General features: G+C 45.7%; 2 protein-coding genes across 3 annotated transcripts; one reads left to right on the forward strand and one right to left on the reverse strand.

The window, feature by feature from the left end:
• The first annotated feature begins 3,601 nt into the window (after positions 1–3,601).
• On the forward strand, positions 3,602–6,672 carry LOC136482728 (26S proteasome non-ATPase regulatory subunit 1 homolog A-like). 2 transcript variants are annotated; one of them, XR_010765179.1, is made up of 6 exons: positions 3,602–3,954; positions 4,831–4,945; positions 5,486–5,655; positions 5,754–5,855; positions 6,160–6,243; positions 6,365–6,672. XR_010765179.1 is itself a non-coding variant. In XM_066479925.1 (5 exons), exons 1-4 carry the CDS (start codon positions 3,863–3,865, stop codon positions 6,177–6,179), a joined length of 384 nt encoding a protein of 127 aa, XP_066336022.1. In that variant the 5' UTR covers positions 3,602–3,862; the 3' UTR covers positions 6,180–6,243; positions 6,365–6,672. The 2 variants fall into 2 exon arrangements, 1 of the variants encoding a protein (XP_066336022.1); XM_066479925.1 differs by lacking the exon at positions 4,831–4,945.
• A 10,747-nt stretch (positions 6,673–17,419) lies between these two features.
• LOC136480658 (uncharacterized) lies at positions 17,420–17,914 on the reverse strand. The gene has a single exon (XM_066478137.1). The coding sequence runs from the start codon at positions 17,912–17,914 to the stop codon at positions 17,420–17,422; it is 495 nt and encodes a 164-aa protein (XP_066334234.1).
• Positions 17,915–18,283: the final 369 nt, after the last annotated feature.

Genomic DNA, 18,283 nt, shown 5'->3' on the forward strand with positions numbered 1-18,283 from the left:
CAGCAAGTGCCAACGATCTCTATTTGTATTTTCAGTCACTACAATCTGTTACCTGGCACTCTACTCTAATGAAATAGCAGAAGTGCAGTACTACTACTGCTAAAGTTTTTTTTTTTTTTTTAAAACTACATAAACAGTGGAACCACAGCTCAGAATGGAGTGCAGTACAGTTCAGAAGAACCAATGGTTTTGAACTGTCAAGTTTGAGTTTCTTCATTTAGACCAAAAACAGTAATACAATATGGTATGATCATATGACACTGAATCGACATTGCTAATGTCTAGGGATTTATGAGATGCAAAATCAGTACAAGAGTAGAGAAGGCGTATTTTTCCTTGCTGCGAACCAATCAAATTTCACCGATTCAATAGAGGCACACCAAACACCGCCATGCACTTAGTAGCATCACATAAGGGCCGCACCTTTAATTTTTCCACCAATCAAGACAATAATAGAAGAGAAATTAAAAAAGCGGAGAGCGATCACTCACGCCATAGGACGATGACGCGTCCAACGATGGCTTCGAGCATCTGGAAGATGTGCTTTGCTGTCGACGAGGAATCGGAGGTACTCCGCCACCACATCTGCTCCTCCCTGGCCGGAGAAATTGCTGCTGCATCCGCGTCTCCCCGGCCTGAGCTTGCATCGCCGGCTCGCTGCATCCTCTCCGCCCAGGCCCGAGCCAGGCAGCCAGCGCCACTTCCCTCCGCTGGCTAGCCGCCGCATCCGCACTGCAAACACGGAGCCGCCCACCCGTGCCTCCCCATCTCGATAGGAGACGGATGCCGAGATGCTATGGCCCAGTTCACACGCCCACCGCGGTCTACAGACCCCGGCCGCGGCACGCCGGATCCAGGCCACGTCGAGCCCCCTTGGTGGCAGAGACAACTGTATCGAAGTAGGCAACGTGTGGTGGGCGCCGGGCGGTGGACGATGGTGCGTGCTGTGTACCTAAGGGCGCGGGACAAGGAGGAGGGGAGAGCTCACCGCCGATTTGTCCGCTCCCGGAGGCCGCGGGCCTCGATGACGTGCAGCACCAGCCCCCGGCGCTCCGCGTGTGACTTGTACGGATCTGCACGTCCCTTCGCCGATTCTTCGGATGCTGGCTGCCGGCGTGGATCGTTTAGACGAAGTTGGGGGCAGTGGCACGCTGTGTCGAGGGTGGGAGGATTGGAACGATAGAGGAATGAGTTGCTGGCATCTTCCTTCTAGATCTGTGGGAACAGGTGAAGGCCTGAGGAGGAGGCGGCGGGATGAGCTGAGGAGTGCGAGGAAAAGAGATGAATAGATTAGGGTTCCGAGCAGCGCGAAGCTATAATACTTTCAATCTGCGAGACGAGAGGAGTTTGTGGTCCTGTGAGGAGCACGCGGCTATAGGTACTTTGAAAGTTTTTGGCATTCTGCGCGGGAGCCGGTGTCAATTTGATTTTTATGATTTTATTTAATAAAATATTATTTGAATATATTGCTTGGTCCTCGAATTTAGTTTATAGTTCAATGTATTATTTATCACACTTAGATCAATTGTGAGGTCATTTTAATAATAAGTAGAAATGTATTCATTAAAAGTTACATCATTGTGAAAGAATTATTGTATTTAATTTATTATAAACGAACATGTGAAACAAAAGTTTAATTTGATTTTCACATATGTAAGAAAGATAGATTTATGTATTAATCACCTTTGAATCTAGTAGTGACCGGTGAGAAGGGACACTTTTAGGGCCCCTTTGGCGTAGCTCCTAACCCCAGCTTCACTCTTTGGCTAGCCGAACCGATTCTGTTTCTGGCAAGAAACGGAAGAATCGAACCTAAACGCTCTAGACGTGAAATGTTCCACCGGTTTCGTGATTTTTTTTTTTTGCCTACGGGAGAGAAATGGGAGTAGGCTGGTTTCGCTGTTTCCGATTATACTCTCCCCCATATGCACTAGAGATTGTTTTTTCCTTATTCTTTTTTATTGCAACAATTTTTAAATGGCTTGCGTTTAGGTTGTTATTTGCCAATAAATAATCAAGATTTTGTGAAGCATATTTCTATTTATATGATTTTTTTAAAGAAAACATTTACTTAGGAAACAGAATCCAGCCTAACAGCCAAATTGTTTCATGATGTGTTTCTCATTCACCACTTAAAACGTTTCTTCAGAGAATCTACATCTGAAACGTTTCTACAATTTTGTTTGAAGTCGTTTTGATGCCGAAATATTTGACTCACAAGATTTTATAGAGTTCATACCAAAGGAACTCCTATGCTCTATAGTCACAAGTGTGTGTGCAGACATAGTGAATGATCTCGGATGGAGGAGCGACCAAAGCAAAAGTTGTGGATCTCAAAAACATATGCATCTTTGTAGTTGACAACTTTTGCATTTGAAATCATCTATCCAACGAAAATTACGTTTGAATTTTCACATTTGAAATTTGATTTTTTTTTCAAATGACCTAGGATGGAGAAACGACCAAAACAAAACTTGTAGATGTCGAAAAGTTATGCACCTTTTTAATTCACAACTTTTTCATTTGAAATCATCTATCCAAGGAAAACTACACCCGAATTTCCTCACATTTGAAATTCAAATTCTTCAAATGACTTCAGATGGATAAATGATCAAAACCAAAGTTGTAGATCTCGAAAAGTTATAAACTTTGTAGTTGGCAACTTTTTCATTTGATTTCGTTTAGGGTTTCAAATGCTCATTTAAAACCAGATAAATATAAAATGTGGAGGATGAATATCTAAAATGGATACAATTTTCTTATAGGTGGAGTGGTTAGGAGATGAATATGCAAACCTTGAGGTTATGGGTTCAAACACTAGTGGCCACAAAATGTGCATTTTTTGCGTGGCACGCCTAAGCCTCGCTAGAAATTGATTCGATTTTTTTGAAACTCCTACATAACAAAAATATATATAGGCTATTACATATAAAAAAAACTTTGGCACTTGTAACTATTTTTAGGATTTGGCCTTCTCTATCCAATCGAAAATAAAAAATATAATCAAATCATTCACCTTGATGGCATACCACACAAATAAAAAGTGATGTCATAAACACAAAAAAAAACATCTCCCAATATATAAGTGAACGAAATAGTAAAGAGTGATTTTATACAACACTAGAAAAAAATCATTCAATTTGATTAGTTTAGCCAAAAATAAAAAAAATGAATGTCACGAATAGATAGCCAATATTCAACCAGAGCTGATATGTTTGTCTGCCACGGTAAATTTTAAGTAAAAGATCAAATGTTTGCAAACTTCACAATCTAATTATCTTGGTCACCTAACTATTTTTTACTTTTAATAATATATAGACATATCATATGAGCTTATAAATAGAAAATTTGGCACTTGTAGTTGTTTTTGGACTCAGCGGCAAAATAGGCGCCAACAAATCCGAACTTTTGGTGCTTGGCGGTCAAACTCGCGCCACGCCCCCCCCCCCCCCCCCCCCCCCCCCCCCCTTTTTTTTTTTTGTGCTCGTACCACTCCCGGTACACAATCTATCCTATCAGATCTGCCTGTCACCATTCACTCTCCTCTTCCATCTCTCTCCCGCAATCTCTCGTTCTTTCCGAAAGAAGAAGCTGGCGGCGGTCCTCCTCCGAGCGCACCCCTACGGCCCGGCGGTGGTTCTCCTCCAAGCGCACCCCCACGGACCGGCCGAGCACCACCTCTCCGACCCGGCGGCGCGGCTCTCCATCCCCGACCCGGCGCTGCGCGCTTCGTCCCCGACCCGGCCATCTCGCTCCTCTTCGTGTTCTCCACCGATGGACACAGACTCGGCACCGGCGGAGAGCACAGGGTGTCGCGGCTCGGCAGAGTAAAAGGACGCGGGGCAACCAACACAGCCGCAAGATGTCGATCTCCACGCCACTGCCTCCTCTGGCTTCCTCGCCACTGTCACCGTGCCGCTGCCGATTTCCTCCCCACCACCGCCGACTTCCATGGTAAGTAATTGATTCAGTGTGTACAGATGCCTGCAAGTACTTTGTGAAATGAATTCGTAGTTGATTTAGTCTGTGAAATGAATTCGATTGGTAGAGATGCCTGCAAGTAGCCCCAAATCTTGTTCATGGTTCATCTTGGCAGAGCTTCAGGTTTTCAGCATTTGATTTAGTCTGTGAAATTGCAATTGTTTTATAGTGCTATTCTTGCCTGTGTGCAGATTTCTGGGCATGATTTTGTTTCTGTCCATGATGGAGTCACATGAGCTTTTTTATCTGTATCTAATATGTGATATCTGTGATCTGAACATACACTTTATATGTATTTGGAGACACCTAAACAAAGCAATGAATAAATTTTATATTGTATATGTTTTTGCTCTATTTTTCCATGAACTCGAGGCCAGGATGCTAAATGTGGAAGCATCAAAGGAAAAATTAAGTAGCATAAGGGCATGCCTGGTGCAAGCGGTAGAGTCTTACCGCCTGTGACCGGAAGGTCCCGGGTTCAAGTCGTGGTCTCCTCGCATTGCACAGGCGAAGGCTTGCCACTGACACCCTTCCCCAGACCCCGCACAGAGCGGGAGCTCTCTGCACTGGGTATGCCCCTGAAGACAAGATTGTGTTTTTTATTAGATGATTCTGAAAATAGATTCCATAGTATCAAGGAGGTATTCATGTGAATCTTGGACAGCTGAGCTCCACAGTGCGTTGCTGCACATTTATCTCTGAACAAATCATAAACCTAATTTTGTGTGAAAGATAAGACAGGCTGAAATACATGGATAAAGACATTTGAATAGCTATAAGAAAACTGGGTCATAAAAACCTATCTTAGGGACTACCTAAATATTAGCTGTCATTATTCTTTCTGTGCAGAACTACATGAGGTATGCCTGCTACAATCTGCATCCTAAAGCTCAATGTGGAACACAATGACGGAAGTAAATATGCACTATCCTTAAGGCGCAGAAGCCTCCGATGGAGCCATACGGTATAAGGATCAATACATATTTAGAGCTTGTTATGAACTTATGATATGATTCACACCCTCCAATTCATAGATACTGTTTGCTGAAAAAACTGAACTTTCTCACAAGGTTCTAGTTTGTTTAACACAACAAATCCCAAACTTTTAGATTGTGGTTGTCATGATAGGATATGAATCAAATGTGATAACTTTCCTCTTTAAAAAGCTGTCACAAAGTAATACTGATCCATGTGTTTATACTGTTTAATGTGGTAGCTGCCCTTAGCTTATTGGTTGCTCCTCAGTTCAATAGAAGCTATCCAGCTATAGTGTAGAAGCGAGTAAATGCTATGAGAATTGGTGTTTATTTCCTAGGAGTTACATTCATTTTAGAAGGATCTGTATGAATACCAAGATTATTCATGGCTGCTGCCATTGATATGCATGGGCCAAAATATTTTCTCTTTATACTGGTCATTGGTTGTAAAAGGTTTTGACAATCAGTATAAGCTTGGGTGCTTTGCTTTGTTGTATTTCTCACAATTTGTTTCCTGCTGCATGCAGTGAGAGTTTGTACGAAGACGAGGAGTTTGTCCAGAGGCAGCTTTTAGCACTAGTTGCCCCTAAGGTGTTTTTCTACTTGGCCGAGCTAAATGGTGCTCTGTCGTATGTACTTGGTGCTGGACCCCTGTTTGATGTTTCTGACGACTCTGATTACGCTCAAACACTGTTAGGTAATCTGCCTGGTGCCTGCATTATGACTAGTTAATTGTTGATAGCACTAAAAGTACTGTGTTAAACATTACCTCCTTTGCCCTGTTTCTTTTTTCAGCAAAAGCTTTGGATGAACATACTGCCATCCAATCAAGGGCCACTGGGGAAGAAAAAACGATGTACAGTGGCTGCAGGCTATTGTGGAAAGGATGCTGGACAAGTATGATAGTTTCCTCATGGTCCATTGTTTCAGGAATGCATCTTTATTGCGTCTATCCTGCAATCTATATTATTTTACCCAGCATGGTAAATTCTTGTTAGGGTGTGGAATGCTTCTACATTGTTCCTGCCTAATATGTTATGTGGACCTGGTACATGATATCATATACAAGACTTGGAATTCATAACACTGGTGCTAAGGACACTGAAATTTATATTCTAGATGCTATCATAATTACATTGCCTATTATCTACATATATTGAGAAATTTATAGTCTGTGTGGGCATATTTGTATCTGGTACAGGCACAAAAGTTATGAGGTAGAGTATCTGGTGTTGGAAAGTCTCTGAAGATGCAAAACCCAGGTGTCAAGATCATCTGTATTCAGGTAATACACCATTCAGAAACATCAAATAGGTTAATATATGGTCTTTAGAACTTATAATGTGTTTTATATTGGGATTTATAGACAGAGAAAAATGTTTCATTGAGTTTATCTATGGTTCCAGGAAGCTTGTGCGATCAAAGTTGGAAGCTCCTTTACCAGCCATCAAGTTCAGGAGAAGCTCAAGAGCAGCTGCCACTTCCCTTAAATAACATCATTTTTTGACAACACCTTAAATAATATCATTAACCCTGCGGACACATTTGCAAAGTATTGTGACTATCTATGTATAATATGCTATGTTCCACCATCTCAGCCTAGAGGCATTGGAACTTTATGTGAGCTATACTAAGACCTATATTATTCGTGTGTTCTATGACTCATTTATGTAAAATATATGTAATGTTCCCCTCAAAAAAAATATATATGTAATGTTCAAACATCGCAACATTCAGTCTAGAGATTGTGCTGAGGATCGACTCTGTTTTATGGCAAATTTTGGTTAGATCATGATTATCTACGCATGTTGTTTTATGGCAAATTTTGGTTAGACCGTGATTGTCTATACGCTCATAGGCGTGCACAAATCACTAGTATCATTTAAAAGCTAGACTGAAATGCCATCTTTTGTGGCCATTCTATGCATTTTATAATATTGAGAAATTTTTTTGAGTGATTACTTATTTGATTTAACTTTTTGTGGATGCCATACATGACTGTTTTTGCATAGCCTTTTTGTTAGACTCAAAACCACAAAAAAACGCTTGCACTCATGTTTTGAGCATATTACATGACATTATGTTGTAAATTTGACCGGTATTCGTGTGGAACCAAAAAGATGAAATTCTTGATCAACCTATTCAGTGGTAGGTTAGTGTGTTCATGCAACAACATAAAAAAATATCAATATTACTCACATTTATTTTCACATTTTTGTTTTTTATTTTTTAGTTTTTCCTTCTTCGTTGTACTTGTTCTTGTGATTTGGCATCTAGAGTGTCTTGAGTTCGGCCTAATAAATTTTGATAACAGGTTTTGGCATCGAACTTATCTTTTTAATTGCTTACTCATTGCTACTTGGTTCTCATGTGATGATCACAATGTGATTGCCTAACAGCCTTGACGACACCTAGGTGCGATGACCGTGATGCCTATGAATAGGAAGGTCCACATGTATATGTTTTTTTGTAACATTTAGACTATAACATTATTTTGTGTTACTACAGGGCATATATTTGTAACACATTTTATTTGTTCCATTTATGTGTTACAAAATAGTACACTTTTGTAACATTTTGCTTGTAACATTAATTTTGTGTTACTATAATTATTGCCAGTAACACATTTTTATAAAAAAGGTGTTTTGTGTTACAACCGAAGTCTGTAACACGCTATTTTGTGTTACTATGAGATTTCACTGGAACACATCGATGAATATGTGACAAGAAAGTGCTACAATATCCTTGTTTTGTAGTAGTGTCCATTGCCCACGTTGCTACCTTCTCCACATGAAACAACAACACAGGAAAAAGCACGAGAGAAGGAGAAATCTGCAGTAGGGAAGAAGAGGACAACACAAGTGAATAAGAAAGTAGCATCAGTCAAGAAGAAGGCAGCAGAGAAGGAAGGTAACAGGAACACTAGTTCTCCAGCCATGGGAACTAGGACCAAGGTGCAGAGTTCTCCATCCAGCCCTACAATGGGAACTAGGAGCAAGAGACAGTTGCTGATATAACCTCAAAGTTCTTGCAACTATTTTGGAGTGATTTTGGTATGTTAGTTGCATGTATGACCAAAACTGTAATAGTGTGGTCCAACGTGATGCCTGTGAAATGGTTATTTGACCAAAACTCTACTATGGTCCAACTTCTCGTGGCCTAAAATGGCTGACTAAACCTATGTGGTTAATGGAACTATGTTGCCTTCATTTTCTGTGATAATAGCTAGTTACGTTGCCTTCTTATTGGCTTGTTGAAATCTGTGAGCATATTTCTGTGATATTGGCTTGTTGAAATCTGTGACCATATTTCTGTGATAATGGCTGAAATCTGTGAGCTTATTGCCTTATTTATTGGCTGTGCTAGACATGCTGCAGCCTGCAGCTGCTGCTGGACAGGTGCCAAGGCACTACAGCAGCGAGCCCAAGGGCTGCGCACAGCCACAGCAGCCAGCCTAGCAGCAAAACCAACAGCCAATCAGGCTTCCGTCGCTCGTTTTTTTTTAATGGAAAGAGCTGCAGGTGGTGGTATAGAAGGAAGCAGCAAATTTTTCCAATCCATGTTCATTAAGGGATACTTTGGACATTGAGAGCTCCTGTTAGGAGCTGTTACAGGCAAAGTTCACGGCGGTGGCTTGGAGGGGATGAAATTTGTGAACTGATGGTTGACAAGGAAGATGAAATTTTTCGGTGTCATACAAGTAAGTTGCATATTTTATAATGGCTCCCAGGGATTCTCTCATAAAGAAAACTATCACGTACCTTTGGTGACGCTGTAGAGCGCTTCCTATGGAAGGCCAGGAAGCTCGCGATGGAGATGTGCACGACGCTTCCCCCACCGGTGACGGAGGCGTTCCGAAGCAGCGGGTGTGCTAGCTGGCTGAGGTGGAAGCACGACTCCAGGTTGGTCGCCATGATCCGAGAGTAGTCCTCCGCCGGTGGCTTGATGATCCACAACGCCACGTTGTTCACCTGTACGTGTAGATACTTCGCCATCAAGCTAACCTCGACTGATGATCGACAAGGAGGAGAAGGATGGTTTCACTTCGCCTTGAGCTTACCAGGATATCGAGCTTGCCGTCGAAGGTCGCCTTTGACCGTGTCCATGAGCTTCTCCCGGTCGGCGCTCACGGCAACGTCACAGACCGAGACGGTGACGACGAGCCCCTTCTCAGCCCGCTGCCAGCGGCACTCCTCCAGGTCCGCCGCGCTGCGAGCGCACGTGTGCACCCATGCGCCGAGCTTGCCAGCTCCTCCATGATCGCGTGCCCAATCCCCTTGCTGCCACCGGTGACTAGCGCTGTCATGCCAGCTAGGCTTCACCTCTCGCCGCTGGCCAGTGCTGCCATCCATTCGACGAAATCTGGTCAGCAGTCTATCGAGGGGTATGCCCACGGTAGTAGATGAATTGGTGGAGATGCGCATGAGAAAATCGGATAGTGACACAGAACGCGAGAGACAACGATTAGACAAGTTCGGGCCATCGGCTTAACGTAATACCCTACGTCCTTTGTCCTAGTGGATTGTATTGTGTATGATCCGATGACAACGAGGGGGTCCCAACCCACCTTATATAGCCTGAGGGGTAGGGTTACAGATTGGTTGTTGCTATCCTAATTGGTTTACAAGATAAGAAGTAACATATATCACGGCAATCTAGCATATCCGAGCAGATTTCCTAGATCTTCGAGGATCTTCACGCAGTCCTGCGAGGCACGCTGACTTATGCTGTACTTCACATAGCGTCGTCTTGCACGCTGGTCCTCGACTGGCGGTGTGGCCCCTGCGTGGTCTCATGGGCTAGGTCTGCCCAAGCGGCTCGGCCCATGTGAAGCCCTGTGGGTATCGTTGGTTATACCCCCATAGCTAGTCTCGAGCGCCTCGTATCTGCCGAGCAACGCCGTCTTGAGTTTGTCTGAGCAGTCTAGCTAGTCGTCGGTCCTCAAAAATAGGCATCCATCCAGATTGACTGGTAGCCGAGCTATTAAAACAGGCGTCCGAGCTGTTGAATACGTCATCCGAGCTGTTGAACATGGCGTCTGAGCTGTAGAAACAGATGTCCAAGTGTTACAATCTGGGAGCCGAGCTCGGGCTCACTTGAAGCATCAAGGTTTGCCGGCAGGATGTATGGAGCTCTTGTAAAAAAATTTGAAGTCTTAGCCAGTAAAGTGTACACACTTATGTGCCTATTGCAATGGCTCTAGCGATGTGGTCACCTGAGCAGAGCGGAGGCATCACATGGTAGAATTGACAAAGTCAAAACACCTTGAAAAAAAGTAGTACATGCACCGCAAGGTGCATTGTACACAATGTAGTCCCTGAGCCTACTGAAAGATGATGAAGGAATCCTGTAGCAGGGTCAAAGAAAAATATCCAGACCAAACGATCAGTACATTAACCACTAGGTGAAGTGTACACACTTAGTCCCCGAGCCTAACACTAGGTGAAGCAGCCTCGTGGTGCCATGATCGAAAGAGGCAGTCTGCGGGTGTTGAACCCATTTGTGTCTTAGCTGAGAAGAACAGTACAGTCATCGCAAGATGACCTGTACACACATAGTCTCCAAGCCTGCTGGAGGATGATGAAGGTATCTTGTAGCAGGGTCAGAAAATATCTTGAGTCCGTTGAAACAACACATAACATTGGACTCCGTTTCATCACTCCGCGGTCAACGCAGTTTGACGCGGCGACATATAAGGCCGACTTTGATGGCCCAATGACGTGCGGAGGTTTCGGGGAGAATGCGACGGGGAGGCATGGTTTCCCAAATACCCTAGAAGGCGAAGGGTCAGGGGCCAAACCGTTATAAGAGTGGCGCAACCCTGGCACACATTCCCCACCTTGCCTTCGCCACTTCGTCTTCTTCCTCGCGCCCACACCGCATCACTCGGTAACTACTCTGCCATCAAAGTAAATGCAAGCTCGTAGTCTCCTCTAGGCCATAGATTTGTTAGATGGCACCCAAAAGAAACTGCAGCAGCTTGAGTAGGGCATCACACGAGCTCAATAGCACCGAGGAATGGGTGAGCTCCGTGAGCAACGAGGCGGCACTCAGTCAGTTGGTGGTGGACGACGTGCTGCCCGATAGGGTAATGGCGGGATGGCGTCCGGCTCATGGTCATAGCTTTCCTACCCCCCGCGGCGATGAATTAGTGGTTTTTGAAGATTACTTTTATCGTGGATTTGGTGTTCCAATCCATCCATTCCTTCGTGGGTTGATTGACTATTATGGGATTAGTCTCTATAATCTATGTCCAAATTCCATCCTTCATGTCTCTATCTTTATCCATTTCTATGAAGCCTATCTTGGCATTCTTCCACATTTTGATCTCTTCTACCACTTCTTCTATTTGAAAGCTCTAGGGGGATCTGGATCTAGGATAGTATGTATCACATACTTGTAGCTTTTAGGTGGGATGGTGTTCCAGTACATCGCTACTCTATAGAACACAAACGTGAAGTATTGGGCGTAGCGGTGGTTCTACATGCCACAGGGGGAACACCATGTGGCGTGTGACATTGATCAGATTCCTGTGAGCAACTCCAAGTGGTCGGAGAGACCTGGTGTCAATGCAATGGAGCAAGTGAAGGAGCTCTTGACATTGATCGACTCTAGAAGGGTGGATGGGGTCATAGTGGCAACAAATTTCACTTTTCAACGCTACCAACCCAGCAAGGAGAGGGCACATCCCGCGTGTGAATTCTGCGGGGATACAAATGGGACGCGAGAGGTGCCCGAGCCAATTGACCGAGATGAAGTCATGTGGCAGGTTGGGGTGTTGTTTAACCTCGTGGGTCACTGTAAGATCGACGACCAGCAGAGGGCCTTCAGTGTAGGTAACCTCCCACCATGGGTAAAAGTCTTATTTGTAGTTTCATGTGATTCCTTTTTTGTTGCAGCATAGTCATTCGTGCTCTTGAAGATTCGTGGGTAGGACCGGATGGTATACTTCTCGGCAGTGCCATCAGCTAACTGGCCGAGGGGTGTTGATGCTCAGCCGAGCAGTACCCAGCATCGGACCAGCTTGAAAGCTGGTGGGGACCACTCGGATGATAACAACAACGGCGATGGAGGTGAGCGGACGCCGCATGTCCGTGAGAAACTCTAGGGGAAGCAGCCTACAAGCGAGGAGCCGTCCCCGAAGAGAAGGAGAATGGTAGGGTCGTCCCATTGAGAAGAGCAGCCGGTGAGCATCGACACTCCCACTCAGCATCGGAGGCGGCAAATGGTGGTTTTGAGCTCGTCGGATGACAATGGGCCAGTGGCACCACCTTCTTCGTGGGTTGGGACGCCCTCGCCAGCCTCGCTAGCTGGAGCAGAGATGCGCGAGATGCCATGGATGAGGGAAACCATGATGGCAACACCTAACAGTGTTCAGGCGACTTTGGCGACAACAACTCATGTGGCACCTGATGCAACTGCTCTAGTGGCAGCTAGAGTCCTCGAGACCACAGTTACACCCCTTGTGGAAGCAGCTCAGGTGACCACCACAGTCCCTGAGACCACCATTTGGCTACTGGACAGACTAGTTCCAAGCGTGGGCGCTGGTTCCAGTCTGCGTAGTGGGAGTCCCAATTGTGAGTACCTTTTCTTATTTGACGTATTTCTTCAACGTGGTCATTTATTTCTTGATGAATTTTTGCTTGTTGATGTGTAGACTTGATGGAGGACCTGCAACCTTCTGCTGCTGACGACAGTAGGCGCGTGGAGGATCCACGAGCTCCCCACACCGAACCAAAGCAGTGCGGAGCAAGGCCCACCTGTGGTTGGTCAACAAGCGACGGTGGAGGCAGTGCTCAAACACCCTGTCTGAGCACGGCAGCAGCGGAGGAGGGCGCCTTTGCTAGTGGCTATCGTTGAGGTCAACGAGATAGTGCGGGAGCCCACCCCGCCTCCCCAACTTCTTCGCACGATCATTCAGCACAGCGAAATATTTGTGATGCTGGAGGTGGGGGAGGTGAGAGCAAAAACAAAGAAGATGAGGGCCGATCTGACGTCAATGATTGCCCGTATTGAGGTAAGCTTGAAGAGATCTTTGTTGTCCCTTGAAGAACGTAGTCTGTTAATCTATTTTTCCTCTGCAGAATGTGATGAAGGTGTCCGAGCAGCCCCGGCGGTAGCAAGAGGAGATGACTCCAGTACTAGAGGAGGATAAGAGTCTGCAAGCGTCAGTGAATGACCTCTAGGCACGCCAGCTCCGAGAGCACCACCGCAGGGAGGACCTGGAGGTGAAGGTTCTAGCATTGGAGAAGGAGCGTCAACAAATAGAGGTGAGGGCCAATTGATGGCTGAATAGCTTAGCCATAGCACTGATCAGTAGAGAGGTATGTCTTGTAACTTTGCTTTGCTAGTAGTCAACGTTGTGAAATGTCTACCGATTATATGCAGCACTGGAGATGGAGCTCAGCCTTTTCTAGGAAGCCCTCGGCCAGCTTCTAGAGGCAAAGGTGAAAGCTGAGGAGAAAGCCGAGAAAGGCATTGAAGATCTTCAATGTGAGTATTTTTCATGCTATTTTGACTTGTGTGGTGTTAGGCGCATGCTTAGCATACGTTGTGTTATTTGTAGAGTATCGACACCAGGCCCAGGCATAGTTCCAGGTGCTCGTGGAACAAGTGAAGGCGCAGGATGATAAGGTGGAGATGATGATCGTAGGAATCTAGCCTGTGCTGGACTAAGTCGGTCCTAAGCAACCCTAGGGGGGACATCTGCCTGTACCAATCGGTCACAGATCATTGCCGAATAGGGTGGACGGACTTCAAGGAGTTCACACATAGCGTGGCCTAAGGAGCCATCATCCACATGCTCGTGCAGCTGAGGTCACACTACCCTTTGGTGGATCTCCAATAGGTGGTGACCGAATACGCACAGGGCATGAATGCGGAGAAGATTTCTAGGCTAGAAGACGATGCAGAGGAGCCAGCCAAGAGGTTGGCCAAAGATGTTGAGCTGTTTGTTGAGGGGGAGAGCAGTGCTCCATAGATTAGGAAAAACTAGTATAGTTATGGTATGTTTATGTTTATATTTGATATAAATCATCCGATTAGTGGTATGTAGCTGAGTCTCTAGCCCTAGCAAGCCTATTAACCATAACACAAGGCACTAGGGCCATGTGCATGTGGGAAGAATAGGGTGTCACTAAGGAACCATTGCCGACCACCCATGACGCAGAGGGAAGACGCTCATGCACATGTAGGGAGAAGTCGGAGATAGGATCATTTCTAGAGGCGTCCGAGCGTCAATGTGTTTGATCGAGTATTTGCGTCAGGCATAGTTGGCATGTCATCTTTGAGATGTACGCAGAATCAGAATCACTTAGCGAAAAAGTGTGGAGAAAACAATATGGAGAAATTTTAGTGTAAAAAACTTTATTGAATACTTAAATATGAAAGGTACATATGTTTGAAATGAACGCTTCAGGGGTAGAAACATCTAAGCAGTTCGAGGTGCCAAGAATTTGGGACATCTCTTTCATCCATATCATACAGTCTGTAGGAGCCTAGTCGGGTGACCGCCTTGACAATGAAGGGTCCCTCCCAAGGTGAGGAGAGCTTGTGCATCCTGTATGTCTTCTATTTTCTACGGAGTACTAAGTCTCCGACCACAAAGAATCGACTGTTAACATTATGGTTGTAGTATCTTCTTAAGCTATTGAGGTATTTTGCCATCCGAACATATGTGACCAAACGTTCCTCTTCTAAGCTGTCGAGCTAGGTTGGAGTTCTCCTCATTGTAATTCTCCACCCTGGGTGCTCGGAAGCCTATGTCAGCAGGCAATATGGCTTTAGAGCCAAAAACCATGAAGTACGGGGAGACGTTAGTGTTACAACTGGGCTAGATCCTTAGTCCCTAGACCACGGCTGGTAGCTCCTTAAGCCATTTGCCTGGGTGTTTCTGTTCCTTCTCGAAGAGCCATTTTTTCAAAGCATCTAGGATCATACCATTGGCACGCTTGACTTGGTCGTTGGCCCTTGGGTGTGCCATGGAGACATACTTGACTAAGATGCATCTTTCATCGTAGAAATCCTAGAATTCGCAACCAGTGAATGTGGACCCTAGGTCAGTGATACTATTGTTCGACAGGCAGATCTGGTGAATTATGTCGTCAAGCAGCTTGGCTGCTTTCTTCGCTGTTGCTTGGACTAGGTGTTTGTATTCGTTCCACTTGGAGAATTTGTCAATACGGACGTAGACCTAGCGGAAACCTCCCGGTGCGGTCTTGAACGGCCTGATCATGTACAGTCCCTAGCATGCGAAGGGCCATGATGCAGGGATCATTTGTAAGGCCTAAGCTTGGACATGGATTTGGTTGGCGAAAATTTGGTAGTTGTCGCATCGGCGGACGAGTGTTTTAGCATCAGCTATGGCTGATGGCTAGTAGAAACCAGCTCAGAAAGCCTTTTTTGACCAGTATTCTAGAGGATACATGGTTGTCGTGGGTATCTACATGGATCTCCTTGAGTATCTTCTCACCTTCTTCCACAGAGATGCACTTCTAGAGTAGCTCCCCTTTGGCATTTTTTGTGGTACAATTTCCCTTCAACTAGGACATAATGCTTACTATGGTGGGTAAGGCGTTCTCTCTCTGTGTTGTCAGTCGGGACATCTACAGTGTTGAGGTATTTGATGAAAGGTTCCCTCCAATCACTGCTCGGCCTAGGGACCGCTGCGACTATCTACTCGGTAGGGGGGTTTTCTTCAACACCTTCTTGTTCCTGCTTGATGGAAGGGGCCACAAGGTCTTGGATGAACACTCTGGCTAGAACTTTAACCTAGGTTGATCATATCTTTGACAGCTCATCAGCTACTTGATTATTGGCCCAAACCATGTGGTGGTATTCGATGCCATAGAATTTGTCTTCTAACTTTCTTATCGTGGCGCAGTAAGCGTCCATCTTCTTGTTGATGCAATTACAATCCTTGTTGAGCTGATTGATTACATGTGCAGAGTCACCGTAAACCTAGAGGTGTTTAATGCTGAGCTCAATAGCTATACGGAGACCATGAAGTGCCGCCTTGTATTTAGTGGTATTATTGGATGCTCAAAAGTGTAGTCGAAGTACTTGGTCTAGTGCTTGGGGTGGTCGACTAGGACAGGAGTCTGCATATCCATCCACTCGGCGATGAAATTGATGGTATAGGTGCTGAGCTCAATCGCCCATTTAATAATGTGGCTGCTGTCTTCCTTGTTGCGAAGGATGTCGCTGAGCGGGTACTTAGTGACTACTACTATGTGGTAGGCATCAAAGTAGTGGTGGAGCTTCTGGGATGTGATCAGGATGGCATACAACAGTTTTTGGACCTATGGGTAGCGAGTCTTCGACTCATTTAGGACTTCACTAATGAAGTAGACTGGGCACTGGACTTTGTATGCGTGTCCAGCCTCTTTTTGTTCAAGAACGATGGTCGAGCTGACTACCCGGTTGGTCGCTGCAATGTAGATTAGCAAGGTTTCATCCTTTTCGGGGGCGGTCATGATTGGGGGTGTGGTGAGGAACTGCTTGAGCTCGATGAGTGCCTTGTTAGCGTCCTCCGACTAGACAAATTTCTCTTGAGCTTTGAGTAGCTTGAAAAAGGGGAGTCCCTTTTCGCCCAGACAAGATTTGAAACGACTTAAAGCCACCATGCACCCCATTAGCTTCTGGACGTCCTTGACGTAGGTCAGTGGCTTCATGTTGATCACTGCCACTATCTTCTCTGGGTTGGCTTCGATGCCATGGTGACTGACGATGTTCCCTAGCAGGATACCGTATGGAACACCAAAAATGCACTTAGTGGGATTCAGCTTCCATCGATATACTTTCAGGGCTTTGAAAACTTTGGTGAGGTCGGCGATGAGGGTGTCAGTAGTCCTAGACTTGACCACCACATCATAGACATAAGCCTCAATGTTCTTCCTGATCTGGTCCTTGAGGTAGTGTTGGATGGTTCTTTGATAGGTCGCACCTGCGTTCTTGAGTCCGAAGGACATCGTCGTATAGCAGTAGGCACCGAAGGGCATGACAAACGACGTCTTGATTTGGTTTTCTTCTTTTAACGTGATCTAGTGGTAACTAGAGTAGCAATTTAAAAAGCACAGGAGCTCATAGCCAGCCTTGGAGTCTACGACCTCATCAATGCGAGGTAGGCTGAAGAGGTCTCTAGGGCTATGTTTGTTGAGATCGGTGCAATCAATGCATATTCTCCATTCTTTATTCTTTTTTCTTACAAGAACCGGGTTGGCTAACCACACCGGATGATACACCTCTTTAATAAAACCTATGGCTAAGAGCCGGGTTATCTCTACTCTAATGGCCTCCTTTTTGTCTAGCGTGAATCATCGAAGCTTCTGTTTGATCGGCTTGGCGGTCACTGAGATGTTGAAGGAGTGCTCGATCAGCTCCCAAGGCACGCCAGGCATGTTCCTAGGTTTCCATGCAAACATGTCGACATGCTCCCATAGGAAGCTAACGACCGTGTCTTCCTATTTAGGTTCGAGGCCAGCCCTGATCCGGGCAGTCTTAGACTGGTCGCTGGGGACAAGGGCCACTTCCTTCACCTCCTTGTACTTGGTTGATGCTCGGGCGGCCTCCATGGTTGGGGTCTCCAGGTCCTCCAGAGAGATCAACTGTGAAGTTGTGATGAAGTATTGCATGCAGATGGAGATGTCAGTTGCCTTGGCGAGCATGAAGCTTTTCTTCTCACAGTTGTAGCCGACATCGAGGTTGGTGCGTAGGGAGAGGACCCCTTGCTCCCTTGGCATTTTCAGCACTAGGTACGTATAGTGTAGCACGGCCATGAACTTGGCAAGAGCTTGTCGGCCAAGGATGGCATGGTACACCATGTTGAAATCAGCAATAAGGAAGTTGACATAATCGACGCAAAAATGCTTGGCGGTGTCGAACTGAACTGGTAGTGTAATCTGTCCCAGGGGTAGGGACGCTTTCCCCGGAATGATTCCCCAGAACGGTGAGTCCATGGGAGTGAGGTCTTCCTTCTTGAGCCCTAGCTCTTCCATAGATCTGGTGAAGAGGATGTTGAGGGCGCTCCCTCCATCGATGAGGACCTTCTGGAAGCGCACGTCCTTGATTATGGGATCTAGGATGAGTGGAAAATGCCCTAGATATGGGATGTCTGACCACTGATCGTCCCTAGAGAAGGTGATTGGGTGCCCCAACTAGTCAAGGTACTTGGGATCAGCAACAAGGCTATCATATGTAGCGACCGACATAACACATCAGGCTACAAGCTTTTGCTGCCGCTTGTCTTTAGAAACAGCACTCCCACCAAAGATGGTGGAGACAGTCTTGGTGGTGTCCTAGTAGGGTGGGCCCTTATTCTTGCCTCA

Source organism: Miscanthus floridulus, chromosome 9, assembly GCF_019320115.1.
Source record: "Miscanthus floridulus cultivar M001 chromosome 9, ASM1932011v1, whole genome shotgun sequence".
Lineage (NCBI taxonomy): Eukaryota > Viridiplantae > Streptophyta > Magnoliopsida > Poales > Poaceae > Miscanthus > Miscanthus floridulus.

Excerpts from the sequence above, each read along its gene's own strand:
- LOC136482728 (XM_066479925.1), top strand. The coding sequence starts at position 3,863 with ATGTCGATCTCCACGCCACTGCCTCCTCTGGCTTCCTCGCCACTGTCA. Across the intron at positions 5,656-5,753 it reads TTACGCTCAAACACTGTTAG|CAAAAGCTTTGGATGAACAT; the intron begins GTAATCTGCCTG and ends TTCTTTTTTCAG. Across the intron at positions 5,856-6,159 it reads GTGGAAAGGATGCTGGACAA|GCACAAAAGTTATGAGGTAG; the intron begins GTATGATAGTTT and ends TATCTGGTACAG.
- LOC136480658 (XM_066478137.1), bottom strand. The coding sequence starts at position 17,914 with ATGGACTCACCGTTCTGGGGAATCATTCCGGGGAAAGCGTCCCTACCC.